This window comes from Lipophrys pholis, assembly GCF_963383615.2.
Source record: "Lipophrys pholis genome assembly, chromosome: 22".
NCBI lineage: Eukaryota > Metazoa > Chordata > Actinopteri > Blenniiformes > Blenniidae > Lipophrys > Lipophrys pholis.
In genome coordinates, this window is record NC_137644.1 from 17,878,405 (window position 1) to 17,897,585 (window position 19,181).

A 19,181-nucleotide genomic window follows, 5' to 3' on the forward strand; every position below is an offset into this window, starting at 1 on the left:
GCATCAACAAAAGGACGAAGGAGGGCGAAACATTAATTTTAGATATGTTTATAAATACGTTCAGACACATTAAACATAAATAGAAAGGAGAAATTGATTCAATGGAATAGTGTAGTATTTCCCAGCATGTCTTCTTCCAGGTAATCTTTGAGAAGAGGAAGAAGAGGAAGACATCAATTCAGGAAAGGATTAATCCCTTCATTTATCTTTAGTATCTCATTGGGGACTGAAGTCAATCCCATCTGATTTTTATTTAAAGCAGTTCGCACTGTGGACAGGTCACCAGTTCATCTCAGGACAAACAACACTTTTCTCTGTGTGAATCAGGCAAAGCTAATAAAAGTAAAGGGCTACAAGCAACAAGAACAAATTGGAACCTATAAGATTTGCTATAATATACATCCATGAGAGTTGTAGGCAGTTAATACAGAATAACTGGCAGTCAGCTTTGCCACAGGATTCTCAAAAGTACTCAAATCATCTTTGATTGTGAAACACAAGTTTTTTTGCTCACGTAATGTCAGTGTTTTGCTCGGCGTGAGAGAGTTAGCAAACCTGAGTCAACTACCCTGCGAAATGTGTCTCTCACGTCATCTCCTCACCTTGAGGAAATATAGCTAAAAATAGACTTTGCTGATCTTAATGGAGGGAGGTCTTGGTTAAGTTAAAGGTGCAGGAGTTGCATTGATGCAAATGTTAAAATCACACTTAAAGCAAAAGAGTTTTCGAACCCAAAAAAGCCGTAAAAATGATAAATAGCAGAAATGGTGCTCTTGGTTTTGTTCTTGGATTCCTGAAGGATAAGTGACAGTCTTTACATCCAGAATGCTCCGTATGTGTGTGTGCATGCGTTATATTTTCCTGTGCTTCCACTCATCTCTGTGGTCTGTTAATGCACACTCACTGCGTGGTGATTCCTGTGTCCTCCCTCCTCATTGTTATTCTGTGGCTGTACTCACACCTCCGCCCACAGTCTGAAACCATCCCCAGTGTGCAATGGCAGATGAAAGCACGCTCTGTGGCCATACGCATACACATGGATGAACAGGATTCACCCTCCAGCCTGCGATATCATTAAACTGACACACACACACATACACAGGGAAGGCCTCTGTAAACCTCACTTTTGCTGTGTTTGATCCATCCGCTCTACATTTTGGAGGGTCGTCGTTCAGTGGGTCTGTTGCCCGCGACTCTTTGATTCCTTGTTTGTGTTGAGCCGACTTGTCCGCTTGTGCTCCGTAGAGTTCGATCGCCTCGCAGCTCTCGCCTATCACTTGGCCGAGAGGCTGAAGTGTACAAAAATAGTCACGGCCACAAAAGCAAGCCACAAAGGCAAAAGAAGGGAGAACACAAGTGACTGCAGGGCAGCCCCCCCCCCCCCCCCCCCCCCTCCCTCCCTCTCCAAGTCATCCTCTTCTGTCTCTTTTGTGTGCCTTCTTTCATATTTCGTCCTTTAACAGCGGCTTTCTGCTGCACCAGGCCACCCGCAGAGTCCCCCACATGGTCGCGTTGGAAGGCTTGAATCGGGTGGTATTTTTAGACGTTAAGGTGATTTTGTTTGTGCGCATGTGTTTTGTTCTTTCGGTTGGCGAGGTAATAATTTTGCAGTATGAATGATGGTAGCTGAATAGAAATATACTGAGCCTGTTGTTTTCATTCTTTGCCTGAGCACCATGTCCAAACGGCCGACTCGTTTAATGCGTCCTGTACCATTTTCTCAATTGCTTTTTACCATTTTTCTTTTCTGTTTTGGAGACAATCCCCTTCAACCTAATGCTTTCCGGTTCATCCTCTGCAGGTTACTTGTTTTTGCATGCTTAACAAGGGCCACATTTTAGCGACTGAACCTTCAGTGCCAAGGAAGGGGGGAAAAAAATGCCAAGACATGAAGTGTGCCAGCACTGAGCCCTCATCAGGCAGAGGGGAAGGACAAGCAGGCGCAGGCTCACAGACACTTGAAAACCCACATTTTCTGGCACCAGCCTCATCTAGTTAGCGCAGACTGCTGTACGTACATCTTGACTGTTGCTGCTTTCTTTCTTTCTCTTCCCTACAATTGCTTTACTGAAGTCTCTGATGTGAGTTTTTTTTCTTTCCTGTGGGTGGTGGAGCGTCTGAGTCTGACATCTTTCCTAAAAATTGATATTCACACGCTGAGGCCAGCAGCGCAGCTTGGATTAGGAAATGGCTTCACCTCAGAAAATCTTTTTCATGCATTGAAAATACCTGAGAGGCAAGTGATTTAGCTTTTTTTTTTCCTCCCATGTTTTAAAAAAAAAGGTGGCTTTTATCCTGAGTGCAGAAAATAGCAAAGCAAGTGAAGCTGGAAGGCACAAGTTTGATTGACAGATCATGAGAAACAGATATAATTAATTTATTTGAAAGCAGTTGATGGAAAGATGTCTAGCGATATAAAATGCCGCAAAATAGCAATTTATCTCGTGGGAATGTATGAAGACAAGCTGTGGGATGAATAACATACACAGACAGATCGCATTTTGATATGGAGAGACGGCCTAAAAACGGATGAGAGCGGAGGCAGAGAAGATGACTGGGAAGCCAATAGGAGGGGGAGGAGTGGAGGGGTGTCACAAATGATATGGGTGCCAGTCTTTGCAGCCCTGAGCGGTGCAAACCATGACAACCTGACTATTGTGGTTTGTTTTAGCGCTCGTGACTCACGCCTGGTGAGTCATATTAACAGCACCTATAGGCAAAATTCTCTGTCGGGCAGAAACTACTGATGAAGCAGGAAATGTAGGATCATGTTTTTTTTTTTTTAAAGATACAGTATATCTTGAGGTATCTGTAACGTCTATGTTAGACTGGTGACATGTACTGGGTGTACTCTGCTTTCGATTATAGTTAGGTGGGATTGGCCCCTGTGCCCCGTGACCCTGAAAACATTAAAGCACTGGATGGATGGATATATGCAACTTTAAATGACTTTAGCAAATCATCACCTTGAAATAGTGTACTGCTATTGATGCGGTTGATTAGATTCTATGGCTACAACCATGGAAAGAGCTATTTATTAGACTGAGGCATTGCTGGAATATAATGATGCTGGCCATTCTCTGTTGGTCATTTATACATTATATTGTGGAAAAGTTCCCTCAGTTTGCGGAAACCAATAATGCTGCTGAAACTTAAGTGAAAAATGGTGAACAACATGCATAAAGCCTCTCTTTTCCCCCCCTAATGAAGTGCTTATTTTCACACGGTGTAAAGGAAAATAATATATAATGGTTGTGTTTGTAGCTCATGTTGCATTCTTGAGAAAATTAAACTTATTTGCTTCAGATAGTTGGCTTATGGTGACTTGATTGAAACTTGTGATTTAATGCTTCTTAGTCGCCCGATTAAATGAAAGAATCAGCCAACCAACAGACTCATGTACACAGTTTGTTTTCCTGTGAGAGACAAAAATACTGTAGTAGGTTTTTTTGTGTGTGTGTGTGTGTGTGTGTGTGTGTGTGTGTGTGTGTGTGTGTGTGTGTGTGTGTGTGTGTGTGTGTGTGTGTGTGTGTGTGTGTGTGTGTGTGTGTGTGTGTGTGTGTGTGTGTGTGTGTGTGTGTGTGTGTGTGTGTGTGTGTGTGTGTGTGTGTGTGTGTGTGTGTGTGTGTGTGTGTGTGTGTGTGATTCATAATGTTCTGGACATCCTGTTCATAAAGTTCCAATGCAAGCCACATGTTCCGCTAACCTTTTTAGATAACACTGTTCCTTCCTGTTATTACTGCCATGATTGATAAAGAGTCTCAATATTCTTCACTACGTTGTGGAGAAACATATTTATTAAAGCATGACAGGCAACATAACAGTGTGAAACAACTGCACCGGCAACAGCACTTTAAGCTTCCTAATAATTTCTTTTGATTGTTTTATGATGAACCGCTCTTTTTTTCCTGTAAAGGTGTTTTTAAGCTGTTATACATTTATCCTCTTATGGTGTTTTTATCACTATTTTGCTCTGTGAAGCGATGACAAGCTTAATATAGATCCCCCCCAGAAGACAATGAAGTTCTCTCCATCTCCATCTCCAACATCCTTCATCCTTTTTTATTAAATATTATTTGAATTATTGCATCCTTAATATGAAAACTTGAACAAAATGATTCTATGAACCACCAAACTGAGAATTTCTTGTCATAATTTTGAGGATTAATCCATGTTATAGCTATCTGGATGAAATTCAAAAAAGGAGAGAATTGTCTACTAGAAATCTTGAGTCTGCAACTTCCTCTTTTTTTTTTTTTTTAAATGTGACACGTGCATAAAGTTTATGAAGTGGATTGTAGACAAACAAACACAGATGCGTGGTGAAAATGCCCTGAAACTCTGTCCCTAATCCCACGGCTTGGGGTTTATATATAGCCCCCTTATCACATCGTCTCTTTTGTGTCGGATCCACTTTGAAAACAAGGACTTTACACACACGTCTACTCCCACACTGTTTTTCTCTCCTCTGGCACCTCTTCCGCTCACCTGGCGAGGGAATATCAATCCTCAGCGGAGTGACTTATCCCGACACTCTCGTGAAGAGAGGCAGCGGGACTCTTGTCTGTCTCCTGTCAGGGCCGAATCCAATCAAAGATTTCTATTCAGAATGGGATAATTAACTTGCTCAACCCCTCAATTATCCTGGGGACGGCTCCCTCAAAAGACCTATTTTGATTTCTTGCGGCGCTCCGCTCCCCTCACATCTAGTTACACACATTCCCATCTAGTCTGCTAATGCTGGTTACTAAGGAGCGGAGCGTTACAAGCACTCTTCTCAAAAGCTTTATGACAGCACAATTCGATTTATTCGGCTCCTCCGCTTCGGGTTTTTTTGCTGCTTATCTTGGGATTACAGTCAACAATGCTGTGGACCCGAGCCCAGTTCTCAAACCTTAAGGCTATTACCATTTAGGTGTCATCCAGATTCATGAGTCAAATGAGAATCCCATCAACACATGAGCACGGTCAGTGAATACAGGACATTAAACTGGGGAAGGTAACATCTATAACATGGGATATTTATTAGGACAAAGACCTTTTTTGGCTCGCAAAAGGAGCTGATGCTGGGATGTTCTGCTTGCAGTCCAGTGCATTATAATTAAGTTGGCCACTCAGCAGCACTCATCAATGAGAAAAGGTCAATGACTTTTAGACTTTAATTTTAGCGAAAGCTTCAGCGCTGAAAGGTGAGGTGAGGCGGAATGTGGAAATAACACAATTCTACAGTGTAGACACATAATGAGGTTTTGAATGTATTTTTTTTACTGTAGTTTGACGATGTTTGAATGATCTGTGTAACAGCTTTGATGAGATATTTTATGGTCAGACACATTACTGTTGTAGATTGAATAGATTATCAGCCCCTGTTTGGGAGCCTTTCTGGGTGGATTCAGTATTTTTCTCTGTATTTCCTCCCACAGCCTAAAAACATGCATCAGCTGTTATTATTGTCCATATATTGCGTGTGAATGTGTGCGATTGCTGTATCTCTGTACTTGCCATGTAAATGACGTGTGACTTGATCAAGGTGTACCTTGCCTCTGCCCACAGTTGGGACTGGCTTCACTCAGTACACTTTATGGGAATATTTTCTTTGTGTTTGACGATCAAGATTAATCTCACATAACTGTAGATTAATTTAAATTAGCTTTAATATAACATATTTATATTTGTTGCCATTTGATATTTTGTATTTTATAGTTCTTTTAATGGTATTTTTTATTGTATTCTTTTTTTTTAATGATTGCACCTCGTGTTTTTAGATTTTTATGTCTAATTATGTACAGCACTTTGGTTCAACTGTGGTTGTTTTTAAGACTTCTTTAGAAATCAAGTTGAGTTGAATTGAGAATTTGTGACTTTATTCCTGATTCCTAACTGGTGTAATAGAGATCAGTGTTCTCAAAGGGGCACAATGTGAAAGTTTTGTCACTGAGTGGGAGTACTTAGTTACAGTCTGGCCCTTAGCTCTTTTTTAGTCAGTATTTGCAGTATTGCAGATTGTGTAAAGTGCATACCTGGTTATCCTGTAGGTATCACCACAGTGTGATATCCAAAGCCTTTAGCGGGACTTTGCTATTTGTCCTTTTTTCAGTGAGTCATTTAACCAAACTCTGATAAGTTTGCTGATTTTGGCTGATATACCATCACAACATCACACAATTGCTTTTGAAATGACATTTTCCTGCTGGTTATTCGAGCTTTTGCACCTTTAAGTGTTACAGGCCGTAAAATCATTGCTGATTGCGAAGCATTAAAGCTAATGGTGCAGAAGCTGACGTAGAAGCCAGTGCAGGGTTTTGTGTTGCTGTAAGCTTGAATGACGTCAATCTCAGTTTGCACTGTAATATTTTAAGGTCACTCCTGGCAGTTGTCATAAAGTACATCTTGTCATGACTTTCCAGCAATTTATTTCTGGATTTGCAGGGTGATAACGTTTAGCTCATTGGCAGTCGCTGCTGAGTTGAGTCACTTCCAATGATCATTAAGCTTCTTCACTTACACAACCGCACCCTTTTTCACTTTCTTCTCCTGCCATTTGTTCAGCGCTTTCTGTTCTTCCCTTTTTCCACTCTTCCCATTGCAGCGTCCCACTTCTTGAACACCATTATTATTTCTCTCTCTCTCTCTTGCATCCTCAAACCTCTCTTCTACCTCACTCCTTCTCATCCCGCCATTGATTTATCTGTCTGTCGCGTCCTCGTCTATTTAAGATAACACTTTATGGATCCCAGTGAGAGGAAGTCAGAGATTACAGCAGCTTAACATTAGCCTGTGCAGCTATTTATAGATTGAGAATAAAAATAACACAATTAATGAATATGAGACAAATAAAGAGAGAGAGAGCGAGAGAGGGTGCATGTATAACATTAAAATATAATGTATAAAGAGTGGATGGTGGTTAGGAGAAGTATATTTAACCACAGTCTGTGCCGGGATCTGTATAAATATAGATGAGTAAAACCCTCAAAGGATCTTTAGTCTTAATCAAAGAGTAGCACCAACCTTCACAACACTCCAACTCCCATTTGGAAACAAAAGCCAAACATACGTAGGTACAGCCTGTCTCATCCAAGTGTCTGGTTACCGTCTGCGGTTTTGTCTTCTCTCCGTGTCTTTCCAGGGAGTTTGGCTGAGATGGAAAAGTTTTGGGGACTCACTGTGAATCTTTCCTTATTCGTTCATGCATGAGCCCAAATTCGTTTTATTGGGAGCAGCGTAGGAAGGGAGATCAGGCTGTCATATCCTTCCAAAGTATTTCATGCCTTTTATCAGAGTATATGTATGTCATCATCGCTGTCACAGCTCTCATCGCTGTGGGTGTTGTCGTTTCTCAGCCCTTTTGGTGTCCAAACCCATGCAATGAGAGAAATTGTCCTTGATGTGAGTCAGTGACTCCCCTGCTTTTATGAATCATCCATGCTGCTGTTTGCAGAACTCGTCACAGCAGGCGGACCAACTCGTACAGAGGCTTGTCGCATCCGTTTGCAAGCTGCAGTTGGAGGAATCATCATGAGCAACTACACCTGCTTTGTTTTGTGTTAATTAAAAGCCAGGTTGGCAGAGGAGGCGTAATGATTGCGGATCTAGATACGGTTGTGTCACCGCTTACATCAGATTTGTCATTTGTGCAGTGTTTTCATGAGGAATTTCTTTTGGTGGCATGAAAGAGGAGGTGTTCATAAAGAAACCATAAAAGCTTTATTAAAACTACTCTGCACTACTATGGGCAGATTCTCCGGTTTTGCTAATTGATTGTGGATAATCTGCACAAATGCAGCATTGATCATAGAGCTCAAGGACGACTCAATTCATATTTCCATAGAAACCACTTTTCTGGGGTTTTCTTTACATTTCGTGAACTGGCTTCTTCCATTACTGTGTATGTCCCGCTCATCGAGACAGATTCTGCTGCTGTTCAGGCGGACAAGTAAGAGATTTGTATGTACAGTATTAGTCTAAATTTAAAGGAACATTTTGATTTCTTGTTTTTCTTGTTACTGTACCAGCCAAAAAAAAAAGTTCCTTTAAGAGTTGAGATGGATAGCAGTGATTTGGTAGTTGTAATCTTACAGTGGGGAAAGTTGTTTTTGATTTGTTGCAATGGTCCTGTTTCACTTCCTGCAGAGGTCAGTATTTTTTGCTCCATGAGATGTAAGCTGGTGGCAGAACGGTCAAAACTGGGTTTGGATGGAAATAATTACTAAAGAGTGATGAGAAGGCGTCAACAATGACATGCATGTGAAAGTAAGTCCGAAAATATTTAGTTTTTATGATAATCATCGATTATAATGCATTCACATTGATATTCTTTTTCATTGGGATCACTATTTTACCTTGGTGGGATTGTTTTTGTGTCTCTAGGACTCCAAGAGATTTGTCAGGTCGAGTATTATGCTTCTGGTAGGGCCACACATGACGAGAAAGTCGAAGGGTAGAGACCAGACGGAGCGTATTGCAGAAAACAAAACGATCATTGCCACTGTGAAGTGAACATACAAAATGTTATTGTCGGTTGGATCAACGTGCAAAGCAAAGAATTATGCTTAAACCGCTATGTGAAGATCAGACAGTGGAACTCATAAGATGTAATATCGACTATCGATGAATTTGATTCAATGTTAAAGTAGAAAAAATATAGTTTGACCTATTTCTCTAGTTTACCATTGTATGTTTCAGAATGTAGCTTGTTATATGAGCCAGGTGTGCAAATAGTGGAAATGTGACTCAGCTTGACCCTTCTTCTCTCAAGAAAATTACTGGAGATTGATTGCAAGACTGCCCCCCTCTGGCCAAACGGGGGCACTGCAATTTTAGAAATTCTTTTGAACTATGAATCTTCTACAATTAGTGTTTGTTTTTTTTGAGAGACTTTCTTAGCGTTCCCCTACATATTGATGTATGTTGAATCATAACCCCTGTACCCTGATATAGACAGAATAAATGCACACATCTGTTCTCTTTTGGAGAAACACATCCAGAGCTTGAAACCAGTATTTGATCAAGTCAGACTGCACAAGCTTCTTCTCTTTACGTTTTGGTAAAACCCTTGAGAGCAACAAGAATAGCATAAGCAGATTGTTTGCCATCTACGTAGGAGCACAGTACTCATCTGTGCACTTGAGCACTCACTCTGGCACAAGTCGTTCGATAGCATAGTTGCTTCTGCTGCCTACATATAGCAATACACCACTAATGCATTTCACCACAGCTTGCTTGGAAAACCACCACATGCATGGGTACGTTTGGTTATTTAAACACATTTGTTGCTGGTAAATAAGACAACTCGTTTTCATTTCTCAGTTTGAGAAATTAGAATCCCTCACAATTTGCCAGTAGCTATTCTCTTCAAGATGATTACAGTAAAATATCAGTAGGAAATAGTCAGTCAGGTGTCAGATTTTCACACTTGTGGCCTAAAAGCGGCAATATCAGTTCCTCTGGTGAAAACCTGATTTAGGAGGCAGTGAAAGGTCCAAGCGTGCCGAGTTTGATGTTTTGATAATGTCGGTGATGAGTGTCTGTGAAGTGGCTGAGGCGGACCGACTATCTGACTGAGTGGGTTTTTCAGCGTTTGCCATCGGCCACAATCTCTCCAGCTCTCAACACATGCATGCTTTTGTCTGCTTTAACCGATACTGCTGACAGGTTGGAGGAACCCCCATCTCAAGTGATTGCAGCAGGGTGGATGGAAAGGGTCAAGTTGATAACGCCTGCTGGAACACACACACACAGGCACGCACAAACACACACAGAGAAGGGCACTTTCATCTGGTCTGTGTCCATCATCGTGTTTGAGGATTAACTTGATTTTCATCAAATTGCGACTGTGACTCACTATTAGCAAACCGTTGAAGCAGCTCTGGCGTTGCACTTCTCTTCCTTTTTTCTCCTCTCACTTTCATTAAATGGTCCTCTACTTTCACACGCACTATAAAACATTTGCACCTTTAGTGGATGGCCATAAACAGCAGAGATGTGTATATTTCTCTCCCTCTAACAGAGTGTTTCTCAACCTGTGGGTTGTGATCCTGAAGTGGGTTTGCGGTTTGTTTACATTGGTTAGCAGGCTTTTGCCTGCAAAAAACCCCAAATTTTATGATGAATATTAATGTAGAGTTGTCTAAACCACATTTCCACACCATGGAAGAAGACCCACGAAGTGTGTTTACATGTCAAACAAAGCATGGCAAAACTGATATTTCACAGCGTATGTGATGTGGATTTCGTTGTATTGAGAACAAATGGAACACAAAAATCCATGTGTTGTGCAGTGAGATGTTGACGTGTAAAGAGATGAAGCCTTAAAACCTGAAACAACATTTTGACCTACATTTTGAAACTCTAAGTAGATTTATACTTTATCACATATTCATTCATGCTTCAAATCACAGTTGAGTCTGTTTAAAAAAAAGGCAAAACTTACTGAAAGGTTTTGGTTTAAATTAATATTTAAGTAACTGAGCAGAACTAGCTCAGGTTGAAACTGCATCCTATCTATTGAATTTGAAAAGTTGGATATTTTTGTTGTGACCATGCATCCTTGAAAGAACCATTAACCTCAAGCAACTGTTTAGACATAAAGCGAAACCTGGCGGCTCATGCCTTATTTAAACTGAATTTGCTGCTATGTTCGCCTTGGCTGTTGCTTTCTCTCCGTTTGTGCTTGGAGAACTTTGCTCATGATGAATAGAAACCTCACAAGAGGGTGGCCCAAAAATATTCCTTTCTAAACCATTTTGTAAAATGTGAAATGAAGTGTTTGTTTATGTTTGGTTTCCATAGTTCACACTCTGGCCTGGTGCTTCCACTTGATGTAGGCGTATTGTGTGAAGTATTATTTGCATTTTTTTTCTTTTTATCAAACCCAAACATGTTGGTCATTATAATTTACACAAAGCCAAAGCATTATTGGGCATTAAACCCCAACAAGTGCTGTGGTTCTTAAGTTATATCCCCCAGCAAAGCTTCCTAGTCGATGTATGTTTTTCTAGAATCCTGTGTTTACGTGAGTACGTGATAATATACATAAATTATAAAATATGACGGGACATGCTTAATAAAACTCTCAGATCATAAAAGTGAATAGTTGTTTAGCACTTAACCTCAAAACTACGTTCCAGCTGATAATAGGAATGAATTGTGGCTAATATTTGCATTTACAGCTAAACATATGAACCAATTTGACACCGAACACAAATATTCTAAGAATCTAACTATATCATATGGCCTAGGAGTAGAGGATCGTGGGAAAAATAGCTACGGTTCAGTGATTCACACAGTTGTGGAGGAAAAAGGCTTTGTTTTTACATTCTTCAATGGTTGAGTTGGTTAAATGAATAATTTAGTAAAGAATGTGATCAATTATACAGACGTTAAACTGTTCCTGTATGTTTATGGTGTGGATTTATGTGTACATTTGTGTGGTGTAATCATCAAATCATACGGGCACAAAAACATAAATCTACATTGAAACCCAGCTTTTCTGCTTGGCCTGCCACATGTAGTGTCAACGCAGCCATCCGACCCTCCCTGACAGGCCCTGCTAAACCCCTGTCCCATTACCATGCATTATGCATGGCCCATCTCCTAAGCCCCACAAATGTGAAAGCTTCCCTTGAAATAGAAGAAGCTGTCCCATCACAGTGTGACTCGTTACTGTGACGATTTAGTTACATAAGATTCTTTGTTAGAATTAAAATTGCGTATCTTTTTTGGGGGGTATTTTGAAATCGAACGATTATAACAGAATCACACTTTAAAAATGCACTGTGACTTGTCAAATATATATATGCTCTATATATATCTAAGAATCTATTTTGATTATTAAAACGTTGTTTTTTTCTATGTTCCACAGAAAGAATGGCTTTGTCTCAACTGCCAGACCCAAAGAGCCATGTCAGGCCAACTTGGAGACGTGCCACCTTCAACCATCGCTTCCCCAAAGAAGCAGCCACCTGCTCCTGCTCCTGCTCCTGCTCCTCCTCCTTCCTCTACCCCTACCCCTGCTGCTGTAGATAGTAAACCTGTAGCTGAAGCAGCAGAAGCAGATGTAACCCCACCAGCTCCCAAAACAAAGGTAGAGCCTCCCTCCGTTCCAGAAAACACACCAGACAATGCACAAACTCCATCTGATCACAGCGCACTTCCTCCTGAAAACATCCCAAAGGAAGCAGCTCAGTCAGAGGAACAAAAACAATCTGATGAGCCGGTATCTGATGATGTAGCTTGTGTAGAGCAAGGACCTCAAATAGCAGAGGGTTTAGCTGAGAGTACGCTTACAGATGAGCAACAACAGAACAGCGAGGTTCATCTTCAGCCTGATTCTGACCAACAAAGCACAACTGTTAGCGAGAGCATGACAGCTGAGCAACAGCAGAGTGGCACTGGAAAAGCATCAGAGGACCATCCTCAACCTGAGATAGGGCTGTCTGATTCTGTTCTGGAAAGCACAAGCGTTAGTGAGAGGGAAGCAGCCGAGCAACAGAGTAGCGGCGAAAAAGCAGCAGAGGACCGTCGTCCACCCGATTCTGATCAACAAAACACTGTTGGCGAGACCACAGCAGCTGAGCGACAGAGTAGGAGTGAAAAAGGAGGAGACGAGCCTCAACCTGAGACTATGCCGTCTGATTCTGTTCAGGAAATTGTTTGTGAGAGTGCAGCAGCTGAGCAACAGAGTAATATTGAAAAAGCTGTAGAGGGCCATGCTCAACCTGAGACAGTGCTGTCTGATTCTGTTCAAGCAAGCACAACTGTTAGTGACAGCTCAGCAATTGAGCAACAACACAATAGCTCTGAAAATACACCAGAGGACCATATTCATCCTGATATAGAAAAAGATCCGAGCAGACCTGCCAGTGAAATCCCCACAGATCAGCATCCGCAGAGTAGCTCTGAGAATGTGACAGAGGAACTTTCTCTCCCACAGGAAGGTGAGATGCAGAAACTATCAACTCCTACAGGTTTAGACAAGACAACTGCTGAAGCAGAAACCGAGCCAAAACCCGAGATTAGTGAGAGTGAGGCTGCCGCTCCCTTGATGGATAATGACAAAGTGGAGCCCACTTCAGAAAGTCTTTCAGAAGAGAAAACAAATTCAGTTGAGCCAAAACCTGCTTTCATCTCTGAAACAGTTGCACAGGAGGAGTTTCCTGTTGAACCGGACAGTACATCTACACAAATAAATGAGGAGAAAATCAAAGACAATCCCGATGAAAAACCCCTGAGTCAGGAACCCAAACTTTTTCCAGCTGGCGAATCTCCATCTGAGACAGCAGACATCGCGTCTAAGGAGGAGGAATCAGATATTACTACTAAACCCGAGGCTAACAGTGTAACTCCTGATGTTACCTCAAAAGGTATGACCCAAGGAGAATCAATTGCTCCTGTACCACTTCCTGAGAAAGTCGATATTGTCGAATCCGACAAAATTCTGCCAGATTTGAAACCAAAACAGGAAAAGCTTACAGACACTCTAAATCCTCAAGTAGTGTCAGAAAAACACCCAGTTAGATCTCCAGAGGGTGAAAGCCAAATAAACAATGTGGAAAACAGTCCTACAGAGAAAGAGAAGGAGTCTACCTCACTTGATATGGCAGGTAACACACCTGCAGGAGAGACAAAAGCTCTGTATAAACCAAATGACGACACTGTCGAAAGCAAAGTTTCCCAGGAAGCTGTTAAAGATGGTGAAACGGCAAAGGAGGGAATACATGCCAGTGCTGATGAGGAAACATCAGCAGAGATGAAAGCAAATGTATCTGCCGACAGTCACATTGAGGTAAAGGCTGGAGAAGGAAAAGTTTTTGAAAACAAATCAGCTGAACAAAAAGCTGTTGTGGAGGAAGATGACAACAAGCCTTCAGAGGAGGTTGGTGAAACAGTTTTACGTCCCGCACTCCCCTGCACTGAAACAGAGAAGACTTGTCTTGCTATTGAGAGGAATGATTCAGACACAGCAGGAGAGCCAGTTCCAGCTGCACCCCAGGAAATGCTAAAAGAAAAAAGTCTGATAGATAAGCAGATTGAGAGAAAGCCAGAAATGGTGTGCGAGCCTGCTACTGAAAGCCTGGTTGAGACAGCAATGTTAGTGAAGTGTGATGAAAAAGAAGTAGAAGACAATGTTCCATATAAAGAGGAAAAGCAGACACCTGAAGATACAAAGGTAGAACCAGACGATAAATCTAACAAGTCCTCACTTCTCTCACGTCCTGACTCTGAAGAGCAAGAAAAGGTCACTGTTGAACTGCCTGTTCAAACTGTAGAGGCGGTATCGGCCGTAGATGTTATTAGTGAGACATCAGATACGGCTAAAGTCTGTGAGCGGAGCCTCGGCAAGAATGAGGTGGAACCTGGCTCACAAAATGCAAACAACTCTGCTGACAATCAACATGAAGTAGAGGAGAAAACGTCAGCTGAGACAGGCAGAGGCGAACAAGTGGCTGAGCTGTCAGTCAAACAAGACGAAGGCAAAGATGACAAAAAAGAGGATGAGCCGCAACCTGTTGTTAGAAACATCGAGGAAACTATTTCAGTGTCAGCGGCAAGCCAAGCCTGTGACAAAGTCGGCACAGCAGCATTTGATGAGGGAGAGAACACATTATCAAAAGAGGATAAGGGATCAGACAGAGCTTTTGAAGATGGAGGTGTTCCTGTATCCGAATCTTCAGTCCTTGTAGCAAATCCTGAAATCCCAGTCTCTGTAGACAGTGAGCAGGACAAAGGCTCAAAGGAAGAAAACACAAACATGCAAGAGAAAGAAGAGGTTAAAGTTCCATCTCTGGAAAAGCTCAATGATGAAGATGCGATTTCTGAGGTGAAAATAGTGTGTAGCACATAGCAGTAGATTACACATTACACACTTTGTCTCTGTGGCTGTTTTACTTCAGCAGAATTATACAGAGATTGTACTGTGTGTAGTGTAGTGTGTGTAGAGTATAAGTTTCATCAGGACAAAAGTTCAACTTTTAATATTTTCATTGATATTGTGATATTTAACAGATGTTTTTTTTTTCTTTCCTCTATCAGGTTAAAGCAGTGGAGACATTGAAAGAGCCTGGAGTGACAGAAGTTCCTGTGAAGGAGGGAAGTCCCACCAGCCCATCAGACCTATCAAAGCTAGAAAGCACTGTACTTCCCATTCTGGAGGCCAAGGCCGGCCCTTTAGAAGAGGTGCAACAAACAGACACTCTCAAGACTAGACGTAAATTAGAGGTGCTTCTGCTCTCGCCTGATTCACCAAGCTCGGAAGAGGACAGAGACATTTCTAATGACCAGACCACCATGAAGAAAAAGCTCCTTGTGCCCATGGATGTCAGGGGAGATTCTCTGGATGACAGCAGTGAAAGCTTTGGTAAAGAAAGCCCAATGTCAGGGGATGATGAGGATTTTATTAGAAAACAGATCATGGAAATGAGTGAGAATGAAGACGCTTCACCATCTGATGAGGAAAACCTAATACGGCGAAAGATTCGAGAGGATGACAAAAAAAAAAGGGAGCTGAAGAAAATAGAAACAGTTGAAAAGAGCACATCGGGAAAAGGAAGAAAACTCACCAAGAGATCTACCATTAGTCCAGATGATGAAGACAAGGCTCTTAATTTGTCAATTGAAAAGTCCGATATAAAAGTAGAAGAACTAGAACCAAAAGAAGAGATTAAGAGTGGGAGTGCAATCCGTGAATTTCAAGCTATGGATTTGCATGCAACCAGCAGACCCATGCGTATACCTAATGAGGATGGAGAGCCTGAAATGGAAAGCCTAACTGACTCTCCAGACGATCGGTCTAGAGGTGAGGGGTCGTCCAGTCTACATGCATCTAGCTTCACCCCAGGAACATCACCAACATCCCTCTCGTCACTGGATGAAGACAGCGACAGTAGTTCCAGCCATATACGTACTGGTGAAGGTAAACAACATAGAAAAGCCAAACACAGACAACCTGGTCAAACGCTGCCAACTATTGAAGATTCCTCAGAGGAAGAAGAGTTGAGGGAAGAAGAGGAGTTGCTCAGGGAGCAAGAAAAACAGAAGGGCTCTGGAAAGAAGTCCAAGAAAGACAAAGATGAAATGCGAGCTCAGAGAAGACGAGATCACTCAAAGACTACACCAAGCAACCTCTCTCCAATTGAAGATGCCTCACCAACTGAAGAATTGAGGCAAGAAGCTGAAATGGAAGAGATCAGACGATCATCCTGCTCTGATTTTTCACCCAGTATTGAATCGGATCCTGAAGGGTTTGAAATTCATGCCGCAAAGATTGCTGCAGTCCAGAAAACATTTCAGCTGCCTATATCAGTATCTCTTCACTCCCCAACAGATGATCAAAACCCTGATCAATCACAGAAAAGGTCACTCAAATCTGCTGATGAGGCTTATGAAGAAATTCTGCTCAGGGCCAAGTCTCCAACAGTTGATAAAGTTGACATTCAACCAGAAAAAGAATCCCTTTATGGAGGAATGCTCATCGAAGACTATGCCTATGCATCTCTTATCGACAATTCAACAGGTGACCTGAGAGATTCTGAGACTATTAATGTTCCTACTCAACCCAAAATATTAAGATCACCAGATGAAGTTTATGAAGACATGATAAAGAAAAGAAAGGAATTCATGCAGTTGGAGCAGGAATTCCAAAATATGCAGCCCAAAAAGGAGAGCACTAACCCAGAAATTATTTTACAACCTGCTGAGAATATATTCTCCAAAAGTAGTGAAGTGGCATTCGGAAAAGATGGGAAGCCATTGTTGGATGCTGAAACTGCCTATGAAGAGCTAATGAAAAGAGTTCTGACTCCTGGAACAAGTCCAACTCAACAGGAGCCTGATATGGAAGCTACTGCATCTCGAAGGGCACTCCACCCCATCCCAGATCTGAGAGTGACGCAGTGCTCTTCAGGAGAATTGTCTTCTGATGATGAGAGTATGATTAGAAAAGAAGAAGAGACCACTGCAGATGTGACATCAGCAACAGAAACTGAGCAAGTAAAAGTAATTGACTCGTCTCCATCCTCCACATTTGATCAACAAGCCACCACAACTACAACATCCCAAGATAATGTTGTGGACTTATCCAGTATCATAACAACATCAGCCCCAGTGATTGTCAGTGTGTCACCCTTCTCTACAGTCCCCCAGTACACATCCAGTGTACCCAGTGTCGTCTCTACTGCCCCACCTGTGCCACCAAAGCCAAATGTACTGCGTAGGGCTAATTCTCAGGAAAAAGCAGAAGAACCCGTTGCACCACCACTGCCTCCTCCCACTCCACCCAAGCCCACAGTTTTTCCAAGGAAAGCCCCAGTTCCCCTTCCACCTCAAGCTGCAACACCCCCTGTAATCGCTATGACCACAGTCCAAGGCTCACCTACAAGACAAACCGTTACGCCAACATACAAGCCTCATATCCCTCCTCCTGTTCCCCCTAAGCCGTCCATTCCTACTGGGATTGGGGAGAGTCATAGAGCAGGACATGGTGTCAAACCGCCAATTGCACCAAAGCCTGGCTCACAGCCTTCTTCACCAGCCCATGCCCCACATCCATCAAGACCTACTGTACTTCCAACAAGTTCTCATGACACTGTTCTCAATCTAAGCCCGTCTTCGGAAAGTAAACCATTTCAGCCCTCACCAAAGTCTCCTTCTTCTCCAAGATATGCCAGCAACCTTCGCGATACATACGTAGTCATCACACTGCCATCTCAGCCCAGCTCTCCAGTGGAGAGTGTCACAACTCATGCTCCCTCTAGCCCTGGGCCAGCATCTCCCTCACGACAGGGACAGCCTGAGAGTTATCAACAACCTCATTCATATTCACAGCCAACACAACAACCAATTCCTCCTCAAACACCCAGGGTGCCTCTGGCATATACACGTGTTTCAGAATCTATTGAAAGTCAAGAGATTTTTAGCCCAGAAAAACATGTATCTAGTTCTTGTCATATAATTGAGGCAGTATCTGCATCAGCACAGCCACCAGTGGTTATGCCGAACCTCATCTCACAAGTGGTCACCACAGAAGTTCAAAGGACCACTGTCTCTGTTGTTCATGAAAGGACACCACCTCCAGTGCCAGCTCCTAGGGCTAATGGAGTCCCAACATCATTAGAGAAATCGAAGCCTCAGTTGGCAGCACAGAATGGACAGACTGTTCAACTTTCTGATGTGGTAGATCTTAGGACTCTGAAGATGGATCCCGAATCAGGCATGAACGGGGTGGATTTGTCTACTACTGGCTCAGACTCAAGACGGCAGTCCTTTACAACTGATGTTAGTCGTCACAACAGTGCTGTGCAGTCACCCGTGGTCAACCTCAGTGCTGAATCATCTACTGTTTCCATTGTGACCGATAGCATCACCATCGTAACTTGTTCTGCCACGATACAACGATGTGATGTCGACACCTCTCAAACATCATCAGTGCCCCTTCAGTTAACGACAAACAAGTCATTTGAACCTGTTTCACAGATTATATATCGTCCAGTTGATTCGCAGCCCTCCACCAATGGTACCACGGAGATCCCTATCAATCTATCTGTTGGATCAAGCACAGGTGGAGGAATCTTCCAATCCATGCCTGTCACAATGGCTCCCCCATCTGCTGCAGGTTGTGTTGCCAATGGGTTAACTACAAGCATGTCTACAGTGGCAGGAGCTGTTGACCTCAGCACAACAAAACCATTCAACACTGTGGTATCAGTGGATGCTGGATCTTCAGAAGTGGTTACAGCTGTAATCGCAGATGATGGCAAGCCAGTGGATCTCACTGCCGGCAAAAGAGTTGTATGCTGTGACGTTGTGTACAAGCTCCCATTTGCTGGAAGTTGCACCACTCAACAACCTACCACGCCACTACCTGAAGACCGCTTTGGATATCGTGATGACCATTATCAATATGATCGATCACCTTACGGGATGAGAGGGCTTGGTGGAATCAAACCTTCAATGTCAGACACAAACCTAGCAGAAGCTGGCCTGTTCTTCTACAAGAGTAAGAATAGCTATAATTTCAGTGGCACAACAGAAGGTGCAGTAGATCTTACCTCAGCAAAGATTTCTGATGCAGGTCAGTGGAGTGACATTGCAGACCTATCACTGAAATGTCACTTTGAACTTCTTCCACTTATTCATGGCTAATATAGCATCTTTTGATTTATTTTTGCTTTTCATTTTGTCATGCA

The 19,181-nt window shown here is 42.4% G+C and overlaps 1 protein-coding gene across 1 annotated transcript in view; it reads left to right on the forward strand.

The window, feature by feature from the left end:
- The window catches only part of pcloa (piccolo presynaptic cytomatrix protein a), a 58,745-nt gene that overhangs the window by 11,195 nt on the left and 28,369 nt on the right, over nucleotides 1-19,181 (forward strand). The window contains exons 4-5 of the mRNA XM_080492322.1: nucleotides 11,861-12,082; nucleotides 15,031-19,066. Of these exons, the coding sequence (XP_080348448.1) occupies nucleotides 11,861-12,082; nucleotides 15,031-19,066 (4,258 nt within the window). The remainder of the gene's footprint in view (nucleotides 1-11,860; nucleotides 12,083-15,030; nucleotides 19,067-19,181) is intronic.